The sequence below is a fragment of the Sinocyclocheilus grahami genome, unplaced genomic scaffold, assembly GCF_001515645.1.
Source record: "Sinocyclocheilus grahami isolate Dianchi unplaced genomic scaffold, SAMN03320097.WGS_v1.1 scaffold518.1, whole genome shotgun sequence".
In the NCBI taxonomy this organism is placed as follows: Eukaryota; Metazoa; Chordata; class Actinopteri; order Cypriniformes; family Cyprinidae; genus Sinocyclocheilus; species Sinocyclocheilus grahami.
This window is the reverse complement of record NW_015505697.1, coordinates 788,759-803,815: the sequence shown is the minus strand read 5'-3', so window position 1 is coordinate 803,815 and position 15,057 is coordinate 788,759. Positions and strand designations below refer to the sequence as shown.

Genomic DNA, 15,057 nt, shown 5'->3' with positions numbered 1-15,057 from the left:
GCCACTGACGATTCAAACGTGAGTTTTGAGCAGTGTAGAGTAGCGCTTGTTTGTCGTTTCTCCGATCACAAATGCAGACATGGTTTTATGTCTACGCGGCGCGATATGCAACACAACGCGTAAAAAGTATAAGTCATTATAATCAGTAATCATGTCCCCACTGGATGCAACAAATGCCTCGTTTATAATGGGTTTTAATGTTTTTGTCTCGTCGCTCCGGCCGGACAGGGCATCACAGTATATGAGGGGCGTAACATTTCCGTCACGCTTGAGGTATTCAGCCAATCACAACGCACAGCTCGCTTTTTCAGACCAATGAGCTTTGTAAAACTCAATGTGTTTCAGAAAGGCGGGGCATAGAGGAGCAACAATAATGTACAGTATGTGGAAAATAATGTGTTTTTTGAAACTTGAACCGCATTACACCAAATACACAAAATAATGTTCTTTTTTAGCAACGTCATATGGCCCCTTTAATGGTGAAGAAATAAGTCATCAATTATTTTATCGAATCATTACATTATTCTGCTTATTACACGGCAGCTTAACAAACAAATAGGACATGAAAACCTTAATTGAGTTCAAATCGTTTTATTAGTTTACGTATGATTACCATACATTTTCTTTCTGCAGGATAACTGGGATGATGAGGAGGAGGAGAAGGAAGAAGAGAAGAAAGTTGAACAGAAAAAAGCAGGTATTGATCTCTGTTGAGCGGTCAGATTTTACAATGTAAACATGTTGTAGGCAGAGCCATTGCATATTTGTAAAACTTGCCATTAAGTATGTCTTTGGGGTGTGTTTTTTTTATTACTGTTTTTCTTTAACCCAAGTGGAAAGTACTCTTATGGTTTGATTTACATTTCTTATAGAGGTGAAACCCCCTGAGAAGAAAAAAATGACTGATAAAATAAAAGAGAAAGAAATTTTGCAAAAGAAAAAACAAGATGAGTTGAGAAAGAAAGTAAGAGAATTATTATTACTTGTATAATTACTCATTAATGGATTAATCCCTGTCTTTGTAGTTACTTATTTCTTTTAACCGTTTAACCTTTGTTTTTGAAACCTGTGAAAAGATGGACGAAACCGCAAAAAGTGAGAATATATCACCAGAGGAGCAGCATGCAGAGACGATTCGACTGATAAAACTGCAGGAGGAGGCAGACATGGAATTGACCCGTGAGGCGTTCGGTAAGAAATAAGTATGTGAAGTCTTCCAAGTCCAAATTGTAACAGTTAATCACTGAACAATCACTCTGATTTCAGGTGTTGATCCTGCTGCTGCAAATGCCTCTACTACTGTTATCACAACAAACAATGCCTCTGGAATTGAAGCCATGTGCCCTTCATCAAAAGATGACTTTGTTGCATTTGAAAAATTACTGAAAGATAAGATAACACAGTTTGAAAAATCAGTGCATTATTCCAGCTTTTTGGAGTCACTGTTTCGAGAGCTTTGTATTTCATGTTAGTTCATGTAAATATTTTTTTTATTTGTATGTGGATATTTGTCAGCTTTTTTTTTTAATAATGCAAATTGCTGCTATTTCCACAGCTTTTTAGATAATATGTTGGATCTCTTAAACATAAAACATTGCACGTGTCTTTAGACTAATATTTTATTTCCCCCCCCTCTGTGTAGTGGAAGTAGATGACCTGAAAAAAATAAGTAATTCTTTGTCTGTTCTGCTCAGTGAAAAACAAAAGCAAGAAAAGGTAAGTTGAATGATTTTGCTCTGTTTTAGAGGAACTTTTCAAAACCTCTTTTGAGTGCAAATAACTTGATTCTTGCTTAGTTGAGGATCTTATTTACAGGCACCAACACGCTTGTTATTTATAGTAATTCTGTATTGTTCATTATAATCAAAATATCAACAGCAAAATACTAAATATTAATTTGTTGCTGTTATGCACAGGAAAAGAAGGCAAATAAGAAAAAGAAGAAAGGTGTACTCCCTGGTGGTGGATTGAAAGCAAACATGAAAGATAACGTTGCTGATTATGGTGGTTTTGATGATGGCTATGGCAATGACTACGATGACTTCATGTGACGAAGGTTCCCATTCCCTCTCTGCCCAGATACCCTTGCAGACATGCAACATTACCCTTTCATGCTTCTCAGTGCCATCTTTGACACTGAACAGTGTGTCAACCCTATACTTGGTTCCACTGGTGACAGACTCCTCATAAAGTGCTATCAGCCCATTGCACCTCAGCGGCAAATGGGGGAAAAGTACATTTTTTCAGATGGCCTTGAAATCTCATTTTTATTTCGAAAACAGACTATAAGATATGGGACATTTTTGATGGAGGCGTTTCCTCTGATTGGCTTAAATAAGCATTTCAATGCCTTGTAGAAAACTTTGCAGACAATATCTTTTTGTTTTCCTTGAAAGTAACTTATGTTTTTAAAGCTGTGCAATTTCAGTTACACAGAAGTAAATGTGATGCTCTATGCAAATTAATTTCTTCCAAGAATGTCCTTATTGAAAGTATAGTTGTACTTTTCTTGCATATTTATGCACAGTTTTCCAAGTGTGAACCATTCAACATTTGAAATAATAGGACTTTGTCAGTGTTTTGAGTCAACACTACATGATGAACAGAGGAGGCACCCTGACTAAATGAAAGAATGGAAAAAATGTAAGTAAAACAAAACTGAATCCAAGCATCATCTTGAATCGGTTGACATTGCCTTCATTCATATGAATGCAGAACAGACTAACTGGTGCAGTTGTTTCTCCGCCAAATGGTATTTTAAATTAACTTTAAAGTATTGCTGCACATTTGATCGATTAATGATATTCAGTAGTGTTGCTCATATGACAGTATATGATCGGGTTTAATCATCATTAGTTGAAGCAACAGATCCATGGGGTTTCGTGCTTTTATTTGACCCATTGTCACTAAGCTTCTACAGGCATGAATGAATTAAAATGAAATGCAAACTTGTTATTGACAAAAACTATTTATAAAAAACAGCTTGGATTTTCTCATACATTGTTAAAATTGGGCAATGAGGACACAAAGGCATTGCTTTTTTTTAAAGCTCTAATTTAATCAAATCATTGGACTAAAGGTATCACTTGGTATTTTGTAAAGGGTTTGGACAACTTCAGAGTTTTTTAATGAGTGATAAATGGCATACATGTTTGAGTGGAAATGTGATGTTCTACTGCCTTGTTTTTGATGATCTGAAGTATGCAATAAATATTTGAGTATTTACAGTTTCAAGTAGTAAAATGTTTACCACAGTACAAGTCAATAGAAAATTTAAAAATTACATGAAGCACACATTCCTCTGGGGTTACTGTTAAAAAATATGATTTTAGTTAGGTTTTTAATAAAGTAAAAAGTTGTTTTCTTCACTCTAATATTAATTTGAGTTGTAATTCATGAAATCTGTAATATTGTTTGCCAGTTGATGTTATCTGCGATACTAAATTGCTATGGGACTTTGCCCCAGCCATGTTCAAATACAACCTTAATTTTCTTATTCTGCCAAGTTTTAAAATGGCCTAAATCCAGTAACTCTGAGTTAAACATGAGAGCAGCCCCCATAGGGAATGGGTCTGTCTTGTCTCATGTATAGTTTTTAAGTTCTAGGAATATCAACCAATGGACTGGGCACGTGTGTAGGAATTACGAGTACTCCTCCTCATACTACTGCGAGGTGCTGTTGAGCCACCTCTCTGCCTCCGGTTTCCTCTTCCCGGCCGTGCACTTCCAGCTGTGGCCTGACCCAGTGAGTTCTGTATCTGCTGGAACATACTCTGCCTAGTGACCTCTTTATCACCACAGGTGAATGTTAATGCCACTCCTTCGTTGCTCTTCATGACTCGCGAGGTGCCATCTGAAGTACCATCAAAGCAACGGCCAAGCGCAATTTCTTTGGCTGTCCGAGGATCTTGGTCAGTCACTGTATATATACCGTAGTTGTGGCCCAGTGGGTCTAGAGGTGCAAGCATGGTGAACTCATTTGTGTCATTGTTGACAGCCAGTGGAAGGTGGTTCACCAAGTATTCCTGTAGCATGCTGTTTACACTGTCTCGCTTACAGCTGCCCTGAGGCATTACTTTCACAAGGGTCCGATCCACTCTGTCTTGATCATACAGCATTCCACTGCACTTGAACTCCAGACACACTGCTGAAACAGTTGCTCGGTCCATGTCTCTGATACTTCTTGTGTCACGAATGCCATACAGTTGGCCAACAGTTTTTGGATGGGTACCTCCCATATTGCGAGACCGAACGTTGAGCTCATGGGGACTGTTAAGTTTTACTTTAATGTAGCAGGCCCTGTATTCCATGGGTTTTGGCCACCAACTTAAATAGTCTTCAGTCCAGCTCATGGGGTCATCCTCATTAAAAGGCACTGTGTTGTAATCGTACCGATCTCCTTCAACTCTTGAGAAACGGAAGTGAGCTGCACTGAATGGAGCTTCCTCACACTCTTTAAGTTTGTCAAATGGATAAACTGGACCATTGGCTTCCTCAGCCACGTTTGACCGGGGTTTGGCCACATTGATGCTGAACGCTGTCTTTTTTATCCTGGGATCATCGTGGTCCGTGCGTCTGTAGTTTAGTTTATTCAAATAGGGTTGCGGGACGCCAATGGTGTTAGGATTCAACTTTGGAGAGGATGCTACTGCCTCTAGCTCTTCTCCCCCAAGGTTGGCCATGATGTAGGCTGAATATGCATCTGATTTCTGTTCATCACAGAAGACTGGAAGACATGCACCATTTGGGCCAGTAATGACGCTATCAAATCTACCCCAAGCCCGAGGGTTGGTTGAAAACCCTGGTGTGGGCTCCATATTTATTAAAGTCATCACGACTCCTTCACTTTGCTCGCTAGGCATGTACCGTTCGCTACGGAAAGCCCGCACTTTCACATAACATCTCCTGTTCTCGGGTACATCTAAGTTAAACAGCCGTCTCTCACGGATTTCCATGTTACCTATGAGGAAGGTCCTCTCCTCTCTTTTCCCCCTTTGTTTCTTCTCAGCATGGAACTGGCCCTCCTCCTCCCACAAACCTGTATCAGGATTAAGGGACCATAATTTCATGGTCTTCAAGTGATCGGGCATCTTCACTTGTGCTGCATCGAGACGCACTTTCACCTCTCCGGCATTGAGCGATTCACCTCCTTCTTCATCCCTGAAGTCCACAGAGAACATTCCATAGGTCCTCAAGGGCAGAGTGTCACCTTCATCACCAATGAAGTTGAGATCACTTTGTGCAGCCGCTGCTGTTGATACATCCCTGGGGTCGAGGAAAGTCACGCTGGCCTTGACATTTCCCATGAACACCTCTCCATTTTCTTTATAGAATGCATTTGGTGGGATCTCGAGCTCCGCAATTGGATCCTGCCCTTCTACCTCACCAAGATCTAGCTTATTAGTCTCTCTTGAGCTAATAATCACAGCTGGCTTTTTCCTCAGCAGCTTGATCTCGTAGAACACAGCTCCACCTCTAGGATTGAATGGTAGCACTTTTGTGGTATTCACAAACTTCTGCATGTTGTCCACAAAGGTGAGGACCAGACGCTCTGTGTTTGTAGGTACCTGGATAGAGAATGTGCCTTTGTATCCAGTTCGACTTATTCTTGCGCCATCCATGTAGATGTGTCCAAACCTCATGGGCTCACCAGTGTCTGCTGCGATAGCATGTCCACGAACAATAGCCTTTGTGTCCACACATGTTTTACAACCACACTGAGTCACTACCATGATGGGCAACTGATATTCCTGACATGTAATCTCTTTCTCCTCCATGTTTGAAATTCCACAGCAGTAGGAAACTGAGTCTTTGCATCTGATGCCGAGATCCAGCTTCCCTGTGCATGTAGATGTTGGGCATCTCCCCACATCATAGTAGAAAGAGTTGGTCTCATTTTGAAAGCAGTCATGTGGTAGTTGAATCAGATGGGAATAAGGCTTAGGGTTGCATGATGGTGCTTTTTTACCTTAACATAGAAATGGATAGAAAACAGGTAAATACCAAACTGAGACCAGACTATTTAAGTATTTTGATTAATTTTAGGTTAATATGAAATATGTGTAGTTAAAATAGAATGACAGGGCACACCAATAACTGTGAGGGTGGCTGGCTTAGATTTGATGGCTCCGTTCTCATTACTGGCTCTGCAGTAGTATTCTCCTATATGGTCCAAACTGACATTCCTCAAAACCAGTGTCTCGTCATATTGATACTGACTCCTGTCCAGCAGAGTACCATTGTGGAACCTAAAGATTGATAACAGTGATTATCATAGTTTTTCTCACATTTAGGATAATTGTTGCCATGCTGTGGGGATGAAGAAATAACTTCATGATAACCTGGTTTGTCTGAACTGTCCTCCTTATGTATGTATGTATTTATTTATTTTAATACTTTATTGAAGGAACGTAACACACGAGGGCTTTGACTTTCGAGTGTCTTTGTCACTCTCTTTTTTTCCCTCATTTATTACCATCAGATAAGGAAACATGATTTCCTTGTAATCAGCCAAAATTTCATAGTGAACATCAATTTATATCTGAAAGCTTAAGCTTACCATTCATACTGGTTTGGTTCAGGTGTCCCATCAACCTTACAACAGAAGGCAGCTGTCTGACCTTCCCTTCTAGCCTTGTTCTCAGGGTTTTTCAACACATACAGTTTTTCTGAGAAGCACATTGATATTGCATTAGATTCACTGACTTTGTACATCCATTTGTATGCTTTTCAAACTTAAATGATTTAGTTTCCTGTGACATATTCCACATTGTATTGCTATTTTTTCACCAACATTATAAAGCTAGCTAACATGAATGAGGTTTCATTGAAATTGTCAAAATGACTTGTGATAGCCTTGGAAGCATCAATATAAATGTGTTAAACTACAAACCAATCAGTAATGTTTTACATTGTATGCCACTGTTTTCCAGCTAAATTTTGGGGTTTACATCATAGCTATATACTTGTTAATTTATTTTTGTAAAGTATTTAATAAAATTCTAATGCATAAAATTGATAATTCTTTTGTAGTTGAGCCATCAAAAACTATAGGCCCAACTTATCTATTATTGACCCCTGAAATGACATTAGAATATTATCTCAAGAAGACTTTCTGAAGAACAGTTTAAATGTTAATGTTAACACAGATTCACACAGTTCATATGTCAAATGGATTCAAGGTCTTTAAAGAAGCATTACTTGCTCTCTCTAGCTTCAAAAGGAGAACGGAGGTGCGTTCACTGCTCAAGGGAACAGTGACTTGGTGTGGAGCGTGGTTTTTCAGCTTGATCATTAGCGTCGTGTTGCCATCAGGGCAGATTCCAGGGACTTGAAAATGGCCATTGTGATCAGTTACAGTGAAGAGTTTGGGCCTAGCACCAGCACGGAGGATGGCAGCTCCAGGTGCAGGGAGACCCCCGGCACTACGGACTGATCCTAAAACTGTATGATCCTGGCACATGCAGCCATCGCACTCATCATTTACCTTGCCCATCACACAGTGGAGTTCACAGCCTAAGAAAGAAAAAGAGGAAACAGAGATTTTTCAACAACTGTAAGGTAAACTGAATGAATTATTTTGATTTGGTTTTGATTGTAAATATAGATGACAATGAAGATTATCTGAAATTCTAATTGACAAGACATCATTTTAAAACTGTAGGAAACAGTAGATGTATTACGTGGGCAAGGTGGCCCTTGGCATGGCCTGGCTTCGACAGTTTGGCCATTGCATTGTTTGGAACTGGATTTGCAGCTTCTAGAGCGATGCTGTATTGCAACCTGATCACACTGAGCTGGACACAGACTCCAGTCTGACCATGGACCCCATATCACTTCTTCAACATCTGAAACAATTTCTGAATGGTGAGAGATAGAGAGATTCTGCTAAATGTCTAGGGTGTCATCAGAAATCAAAAACTGATGTTAACTCATGGTAAATTAAAAATAATAGATTTGTGAAAAAGTATTTCTGCAGTAACATCAACAAATCCACCTTTTCCGTATTTCATTTGCATATTTAATCAGAGAAAATGTGCACAATAACACTGAGCTTTGAACATAGAAACATCATTTGTCTTTTACAGCTCATTTACTTACCTTTAGGACACAGGAAACGTACAGCATAGTTTGAGCAGTTTCTCCCAACAGGCTGTTCATCATTGACACACCAGAAGCCCACAGCTGGGTCAGCATGTACTCTTTCCCCAGTGCTGCGAGCTGGGATCCACTCGGTAGTACGTGCCTCTAGAGCTCGAGGAACCTCACAGACACGGGCTCGATAATAAAAACGAATGGCATTCAGCTTCTCATAGTCTCCTTTCCCTCCAGGGTGATCTACATTGAACCATGTGGTCCACTCGTAATTATCTGAGGAAAGTTTTGAGAGGAGTTTTAATGGTTTTAAGTACCAGTTTGGCTCACTTTTTGAAATATTTGATTGGTTATGTATTTTCAGAATCATACAAGCCTACCTTCATTATGGTACACAGCTGGGTTTGGTCTCCATGATGTCCCCATGATGCTTCTCCACGTCCCTAATAAGGAAACTGCATTAGTTTCTTCGTATAGTTTTACAATGATGCAAGCCACTGATGGGTTTTGGAAGCGGTAAGAAAAATAAAGTATATTATAGGTTATTTAGGGCTTATTTACGTGGGTCTTGTTAATAAAATATTACTTCTTTAGTAATCCTTCAGATTACTTCAGAAAGAGATTTCCGCTAGTGGTTCACACACAGATTAGAACCAATTGCTAGCAGGTGGCTTTCTGCTGCTGGCTCGCAAAACACTTCAGCTTCTGGATATTATGGGGGCACTAGAACAATGTTGCCTTCAGTAATGGATTTGCTGAAGAGGGGGTTGGGGTATTGGAAGAGTCATGTTTCATTAAGAGCCAGCTGTCAATATCCTGTTGAAGTCTTTCAGCTTCTTCCATGAGCAATAACTTGCATTAACAATTCAGTGTGAAATGTGCGGATTAAAATTCATAGGCAAACATACCTTGAGAAAAGGTGCCTGTAATTCCCAACAGAAGCAGATGAAAGGTCCAGGTTGAGAGGCAGCCCATCCTGGCTCCCGTTAATGACCTCCAAGCTCCGGTAAAGGGGTTCTGACCTCTCACACACAGCTCTCTCCACACTAAGAATAGTCCAGCCACAGATCTTGTGCCGATCAGATATAAATATGAAGACGATTAGTAAATTGCACACAGGGAAATGGACCATATTGTTTTCGTTTCGGGAAATCATACTGGAAACTCCCATGTCCCTGTTCAACTAGTTATGAACTCATTTCAACCTTTCAAAATTCAAACTGACCTGAGAAGAATTCTAAAATTAGTTTACCTAAAAGTTTTCTATTTTAAAGAAATGGCTGAAAATGAACAGAATCCTTGAAAACGCATACTGAAACAAAGACAAGCTGCTGAGAAAGAGCTTAAGTACTTAAGTGCTCTCAAATATCACATCTGTGAGCGCCATCACTGCGTGTCAAGGGAATGCACAAATGTTTTTACATCCAGCCAAAAAAACCTAAGAACACATTCCATATGCACATACAATTTGTGTATGGCGTAACAAAATATTTTCAATGCAGTCAGTTTTAACAGTTGCTGTCTGTATTCACATTTATTACAACTAAGACCAGGCACAACATGAGTACTTCAATACAAAAATGACTACAAAATGCAACAGCTCTTCAACTGAACTTTGAAGCATTGTTTTAATGTCACAATCAATCTATGAAGTACTATATTACAAACTGATATGTAGATAAAAATAATTAGTACATATAAAGCAGCTAGCAAAAAAACATGAACAGGTAATTTTGTTCAAAAATCAATGTGATAAATACAAAATCTACAATAGTGAGAATTTCTTTCTACAGAAAACAATTTAGAAAGCATTAGTGTCTGAATCCAAATCCCCAAAATGTGGTTACAGTAAAAAAGATGAAAAGCTTGAGACCTTACCAAAGGTTTCTCGGTGAAATGGAAAGCTTTTGTACTCCTGCTTGTTTCTGTGGTATACTTACAGAGCAGTTGCTAAATAGTTGGAATGAGGAGGAGAGAGAGTGAATGTGAAGTCCACGTCTGTGTCCGGTACTTATATAGCTCAGCCCTGAGCCATAGGGTCGGCTCTCTGCCATGAAACAACAACATGGTTCAGCACCATCTACTGCTCCTGTACAGTGGACTGCATTGCTGGCTATCAGTCAGGGGTGTTCTGGAACAATAATCTCAAAGAAATAAAAGAGTCTCTATTGACTATTTTATTTTTATATTTTTCCGTAATGATTCACAGTTGTGTCAGCTCAGTAGTGAGATATTCGTTGCTGGGAGTATGTTTAGTTATGTAACATTCACAAGAAAGTCATTCAAGAATGACATCCATATATTTCAAACACATGAAAGCCATTACGTGACTCTTTCTCAAACACATTAGCATGCTCTTTCCCATCCGTCCCTCTGAATGTGTTGATAAACAATATGAATGATTTGTAACACTCGAGAGCCAACAGCAATACACTGTGGTTTTTCAGTCATGATGTCAGAATCTGCCGAACAAATCCACTGTATCAGCAGAACATAAACCTGTGTGATTGAATTCTGTAAAGAATGACAGATCCTAGGGTCAATGGGAAGTCAGAGCAAAACAGGTCTAAAATATTGAAATATGAACGATCAGGCCTTTTTATTAGATTCAAGAAAGTGTTACTTGCATTGAGGCCCTTTAAGATCTAACTTCCATATAACTGACCTACTCAAATGAAATCAGTAAAGCAGTGGCAAACTTTGAACAGAGCAATGGAACAGTTTCTGTGGTCCAAAACGGCTGCGATTAGTGTCAGTCCAGTGGTCCTGTTGAAATTCAGTATTTAATAAGTGCTCCTGTGAAGGAGCTTTACATGCTTTAATGCATTTTTCTAGAGCTACAGTATAAGAGATTTAAGATATATAACAGAATGATGTTGGATAACAGTCATTTTAAGTCCAACGGTCTGCCAAAAAAATCATGTTATTGGCATCATTTTTGTGGAACTTTACTCTCATGACAAAAAATACATTTGAACTTACTGTCCTAAAATCTAGGGGTCATTGTTTAAAAAATGTTCTTCATTGTCTATGTGGAGCATAATGGGATACCGTTGACATGCTGACTAAGTTGTTGAAACCTGGAGAACAAGAAACACCAGATGTTCTGGGACTTAGAGCATATTCTAAAAATATGTTCATCTGCATCCCTGGAATGACCTTTATTAACTTGTCTCTTAATAGAAAAAAAGCAAAAAGAAAAATGCATGGGAGAGCAATATGAAAGCATGCTCTAACTCTGAAAAAGAGACCTCAATTCTATGGTTAGTGCTCTTGTATTTTTCTGTCTGTAGAATTATTCCAATATCTGTATTTGTTTAAGCCATTTCAACAGTGCTGGTGTTGTTTTGCTAAATATCAGAATGGCTATGATTGGGCTACAATCACAAGCATTCTGATATACAGCACGACTATGAAATTGACAGAACATAAAAATGGCTACTTACTGTTACATAATGGCTAAACGCAAACAGAGTCATGCGATGGGCAATTCCTTTTTATGGGCAACGTTTAAGCCCAGCATGCATGAATGGAAAAGTAGACAGCTCCAATGAAATCTTACCTCAGGTTTTCTGGACACTCAGTGTCGCATGAGTGTCCTGTTTTAGGGCAATTTGGTGGAGTGTGAGGTCATTAGAACAGTATAAAAACAGGAAGTAGTTAGTGTCCCAGATGAGATGCCAATATTCACAAAGGTGAATGGAGACAATGTTATTATTTTCCAAGAGAGAGTAGAAACTTTGTTGGTTAGAGGTTCTTCTTGTACCCTACTCATACAATTTACACTCACAGAGACACACTCTTTTCCTTTCATTGTGTACTAAATTAACTATGGTACTATAGTGGTAGCATGATGCCAGATGTTAATAACATGGCTCTGAATGATTACCATGTACTACGATATTCCAAGATGCTTCAAAGAACAGTGTTGGGGAAAGTTACTTTTAAAAGTAATGCATTACAATATTGCGTTACTCCATAAAAAAGTAACTAAATTACGTTACTTAGTTCCTTTTTATGGAAAGTAATGCGTTATGTTACTTTTGCATTACTTTTTAAATCTGGACAGGGTTTGCTTGCTTGTTTTTAAAATAAAAAAGTTATATTTTTGGCAAATATAAAAGCCTTTTCACACCAAAAGTAAAATGAATAAGCCTCAGGCTGAAGGTAAAGTAAATTTACGTCCGTACAGTAGAATGCAGAAGAAGAGTCATTTGTGCTTATTAGTATGCTTAAACTGGATCATCGAAGGCCAGAAGCAAAGACACTGGTTAATAGAATGGGATTAAATACATAAAGGATATTTGGGTTTGTTTAACATTTAATTATTGCAGGTTTGCGTCATATTCTGAGTTGCATTATTTTTATTCATTTTGAGGAATACTGAATCTGTTTTTTTTTTGTGTGAGTGAGATGAATTAATGCATATTCATATTTATTTTGAACTACAGTAACATCTGATTTCTCTCAACATGGGGACAGGAGAGCTGTCAATCAATAAATTGGAAAAAAAAGTAACTTGCATTACTAAAAGTAACTCAGATATTCTCTTGTAAATTAAAAAGTAATGCGTTACTTTACTAGTTATTTGAAAAAAGTAATCTGATTACGTAACTTGTGTTACTTGTAATATATTACCCCCAACACTGTCAAAGAATACCATGGTATCACCATGTTCATGTCCCCCCCAAAAAATCATGCAATTTGACACTACACATACTGTACAGCATAACACGTCTCATCAGAAGCGGTTAAATAACCGTACTGCACTGCAATCTTCTGTGAGGTTTCTTTATGAGGCTGTTTAAAGAGGACTGCTGTTCTTCAAAGCAACTTATTTCTCTCTAATTGAGCAGGACAGGACCTGTAGGGTGGGCTCTCAGAGACAAACTGGAAATACAAACAAAAACAGACAAACACACAAGGTTTGCCAGTTGTCAAGCAACAGGCAAAGACTCAAGACAAGTGATGGCACGCATCAAGACCTCAGTAAGGAACACGTGGTTTGCAGGTGTCTAGTGCTTTGACTACTAATGCTGGAGGAAAATAAAGATCCAAACCAAAGTTTCTGTAGTCTGGGAAAAGTTTGCTTTATCATTTCAGTCATGGTAAAGTCCCTGCTCTTTAGACTGCACTCTTCTGGTAGCAAGTGCAATGTTTCTGGTCAAACAGTTTTTTGAATTAGTGTTGTGTAAGGTCTCTGTGGCCATCCAGGCAAGACTAATCTTGACCAGCAGAAACAAGTAATGGCTAAACTCAGTGGGTCTGGATCTAAACTGAATCATACATGGATAGTGTGCTGGGGTTCTTGAGGAAGCTTGACTTAATGACTACACCAGTGAAAGTATGCAGAGCAGCTTCTGGTAGGGTCATTAAGGGGCCTGGACCTCAGGAAGAGCACGTTAACCTCTTTCCTCTTGCCATTCTGAATGATGCACACATTCCCTGAAGTGGCTAAAAGCATTACACATGATTCACTCTGAGAGGTAAATCAGAAGTGGTTGAGCTGGTGGATCAACAACATATGAAACAGATTTGCTGGACATTGTCTTATGTCTTTTTTGTGTTTAAGATAAGTAGCGCTGATATTCAAGTAAGAGGTTTGTTCCAGACTTGCTTGGAAGTGTTTGAAATATTCCCAAGATCAGACACATAGCCATATAAACATTTAAAGGGCATGTTCAACATTTACACACAAGTATATGACCTGAGGCACAGCAATGAGCGCTTTCAGCATGAAGCTGTCCTGCGGCTATAAAACACAAAGACATGCAGAATGGTCCATGAGATTGAAAACATGTGGCAGACCTGCAAGATGGATGAGATCTTCCAACTTTCTAACATCCATTTGTTTATTCTGACTCAGTCTCTCTTTCCCTCAAAAGTCAAAAAAGGATACTTCAAAAAAATATGCTTTAAATCTTCCTGTCTTCACATAAGGGAATACAGTTATACAATTTAATTGGTTTGAAGAGTCAAAGGGTGCCTTTTGAACTACCTTTTTATTTGTGTTCCAAGAATATGTCATTTCGTGAACATCATTATGCATCAGTGTTCCCTGTTTATGGCAAATGAATGAATTTCCATGACTTTTCAATAACCTTTCCATCATGTTATTGCTGGAAAAAAAATCATGTTTATTCAGGCCAGGTCACTAATAAATGATTAAGAATATTTTGCAAAAAGAAGAAGAAAAAAATCCATAACACGTACATTTCCACAGCTTGCAAGAAGATTGTACTCTATACAAAAGCAATGCAATTTTAAAATTCCATGATATTTCCATGAGTGTGGAAACCCTGAAGAATGAGGTTTTGGGAAATTTTAATACACCCTGTCAAGTTTAATACACTCACACAAGTTCACTCTGTAGAGAACAGTTAGAACAAGTGAAGAAAAGAATTCAAAACTAAATGAGCAATTAAATTTTGCTGTTTGTAACACTTCTTCTCGTGTTTAATACTATAAGAATGAAGGCAGTGTTCCGAGACAGAATACCGATAAATGTTTTGAGAAAAAATACCAATGTAAGAAACATAAAACCTCTGTTGATAAACAGTCTTCATGAAAAATGTCAAGATGTGTGAATGAAAAATGCAGAGCTGTTGATAGCTGTCTGGTCCTTTTTCAGGACTATGAAAATATGTTTTTTCTTTGTTAATTTATTTCATTGGTTTACGAAATGCTCTTTATGATGTGATTTAAAAGATGTGTTGAAAGATGTGATTTGAATTTCTCTTTTTGCACATTATTAATGTGTCCAAAGTGAAATTCCAGCACTGTCGATGGCTGTTTTCAGGCCATGAATGGCCTTAGAAGATGTGTTTATGCTGCTGGTCTGTTTAGTCACAGCACCATTCTCACACATTGCTAACAGTGGCCACAAATCTGCTCACATCCTGTGGATTTCTGCATGAGGATATGGACATTCTGCACTTTCACATTTCTCATGGGAAAAAAAAG

General features: G+C 38.4%; 2 protein-coding genes across 5 annotated transcripts in view; one reads left to right on the top strand and one right to left on the bottom strand.

Moving 5' to 3' along the window:
- The window catches only part of LOC107554892 (uncharacterized), a 30,107-nt gene extending 29,393 nt beyond the window's left edge, over positions 1-714 (top strand). Inside the window, exon 32 of the mRNA XM_016237537.1 lies at positions 634-714. Coding sequence (XP_016093023.1) covers positions 634-714 — 81 coding nt within the window. The remainder of the gene's footprint in view (positions 1-633) is intronic.
- A 1,655-nt stretch (positions 715-2,369) lies between these two features.
- LOC107554910 (cartilage intermediate layer protein 1-like) lies at positions 2,370-10,091 on the bottom strand. 4 transcript variants are annotated; one of them, XM_016237568.1, is made up of 9 exons: positions 10,035-10,091; positions 9,003-9,163; positions 8,475-8,537; positions 8,101-8,370; positions 7,683-7,859; positions 7,201-7,515; positions 6,560-6,668; positions 6,091-6,248; positions 2,370-5,968 (listed from the first exon to the last, which is right to left on the bottom strand). In XM_016237568.1, the coding sequence occupies exons 2-9, from the start codon at positions 9,067-9,069 to the stop codon at positions 3,612-3,614; spliced, it is 3,516 nt and encodes a 1,171-aa protein (XP_016093054.1). In that variant the 5' UTR covers positions 9,070-9,163; positions 10,035-10,091; the 3' UTR covers positions 2,370-3,611. The 4 variants fall into 4 exon arrangements, with proteins under 4 accessions (XP_016093054.1, XP_016093052.1, XP_016093055.1 ...); XM_016237566.1 differs by having other exon boundaries at positions 9,973-10,075; XM_016237569.1 differs by having other exon boundaries at positions 7,683-7,847; positions 9,973-10,075.
- Between the last annotated feature and the right edge of the window lie 4,966 nt (positions 10,092-15,057).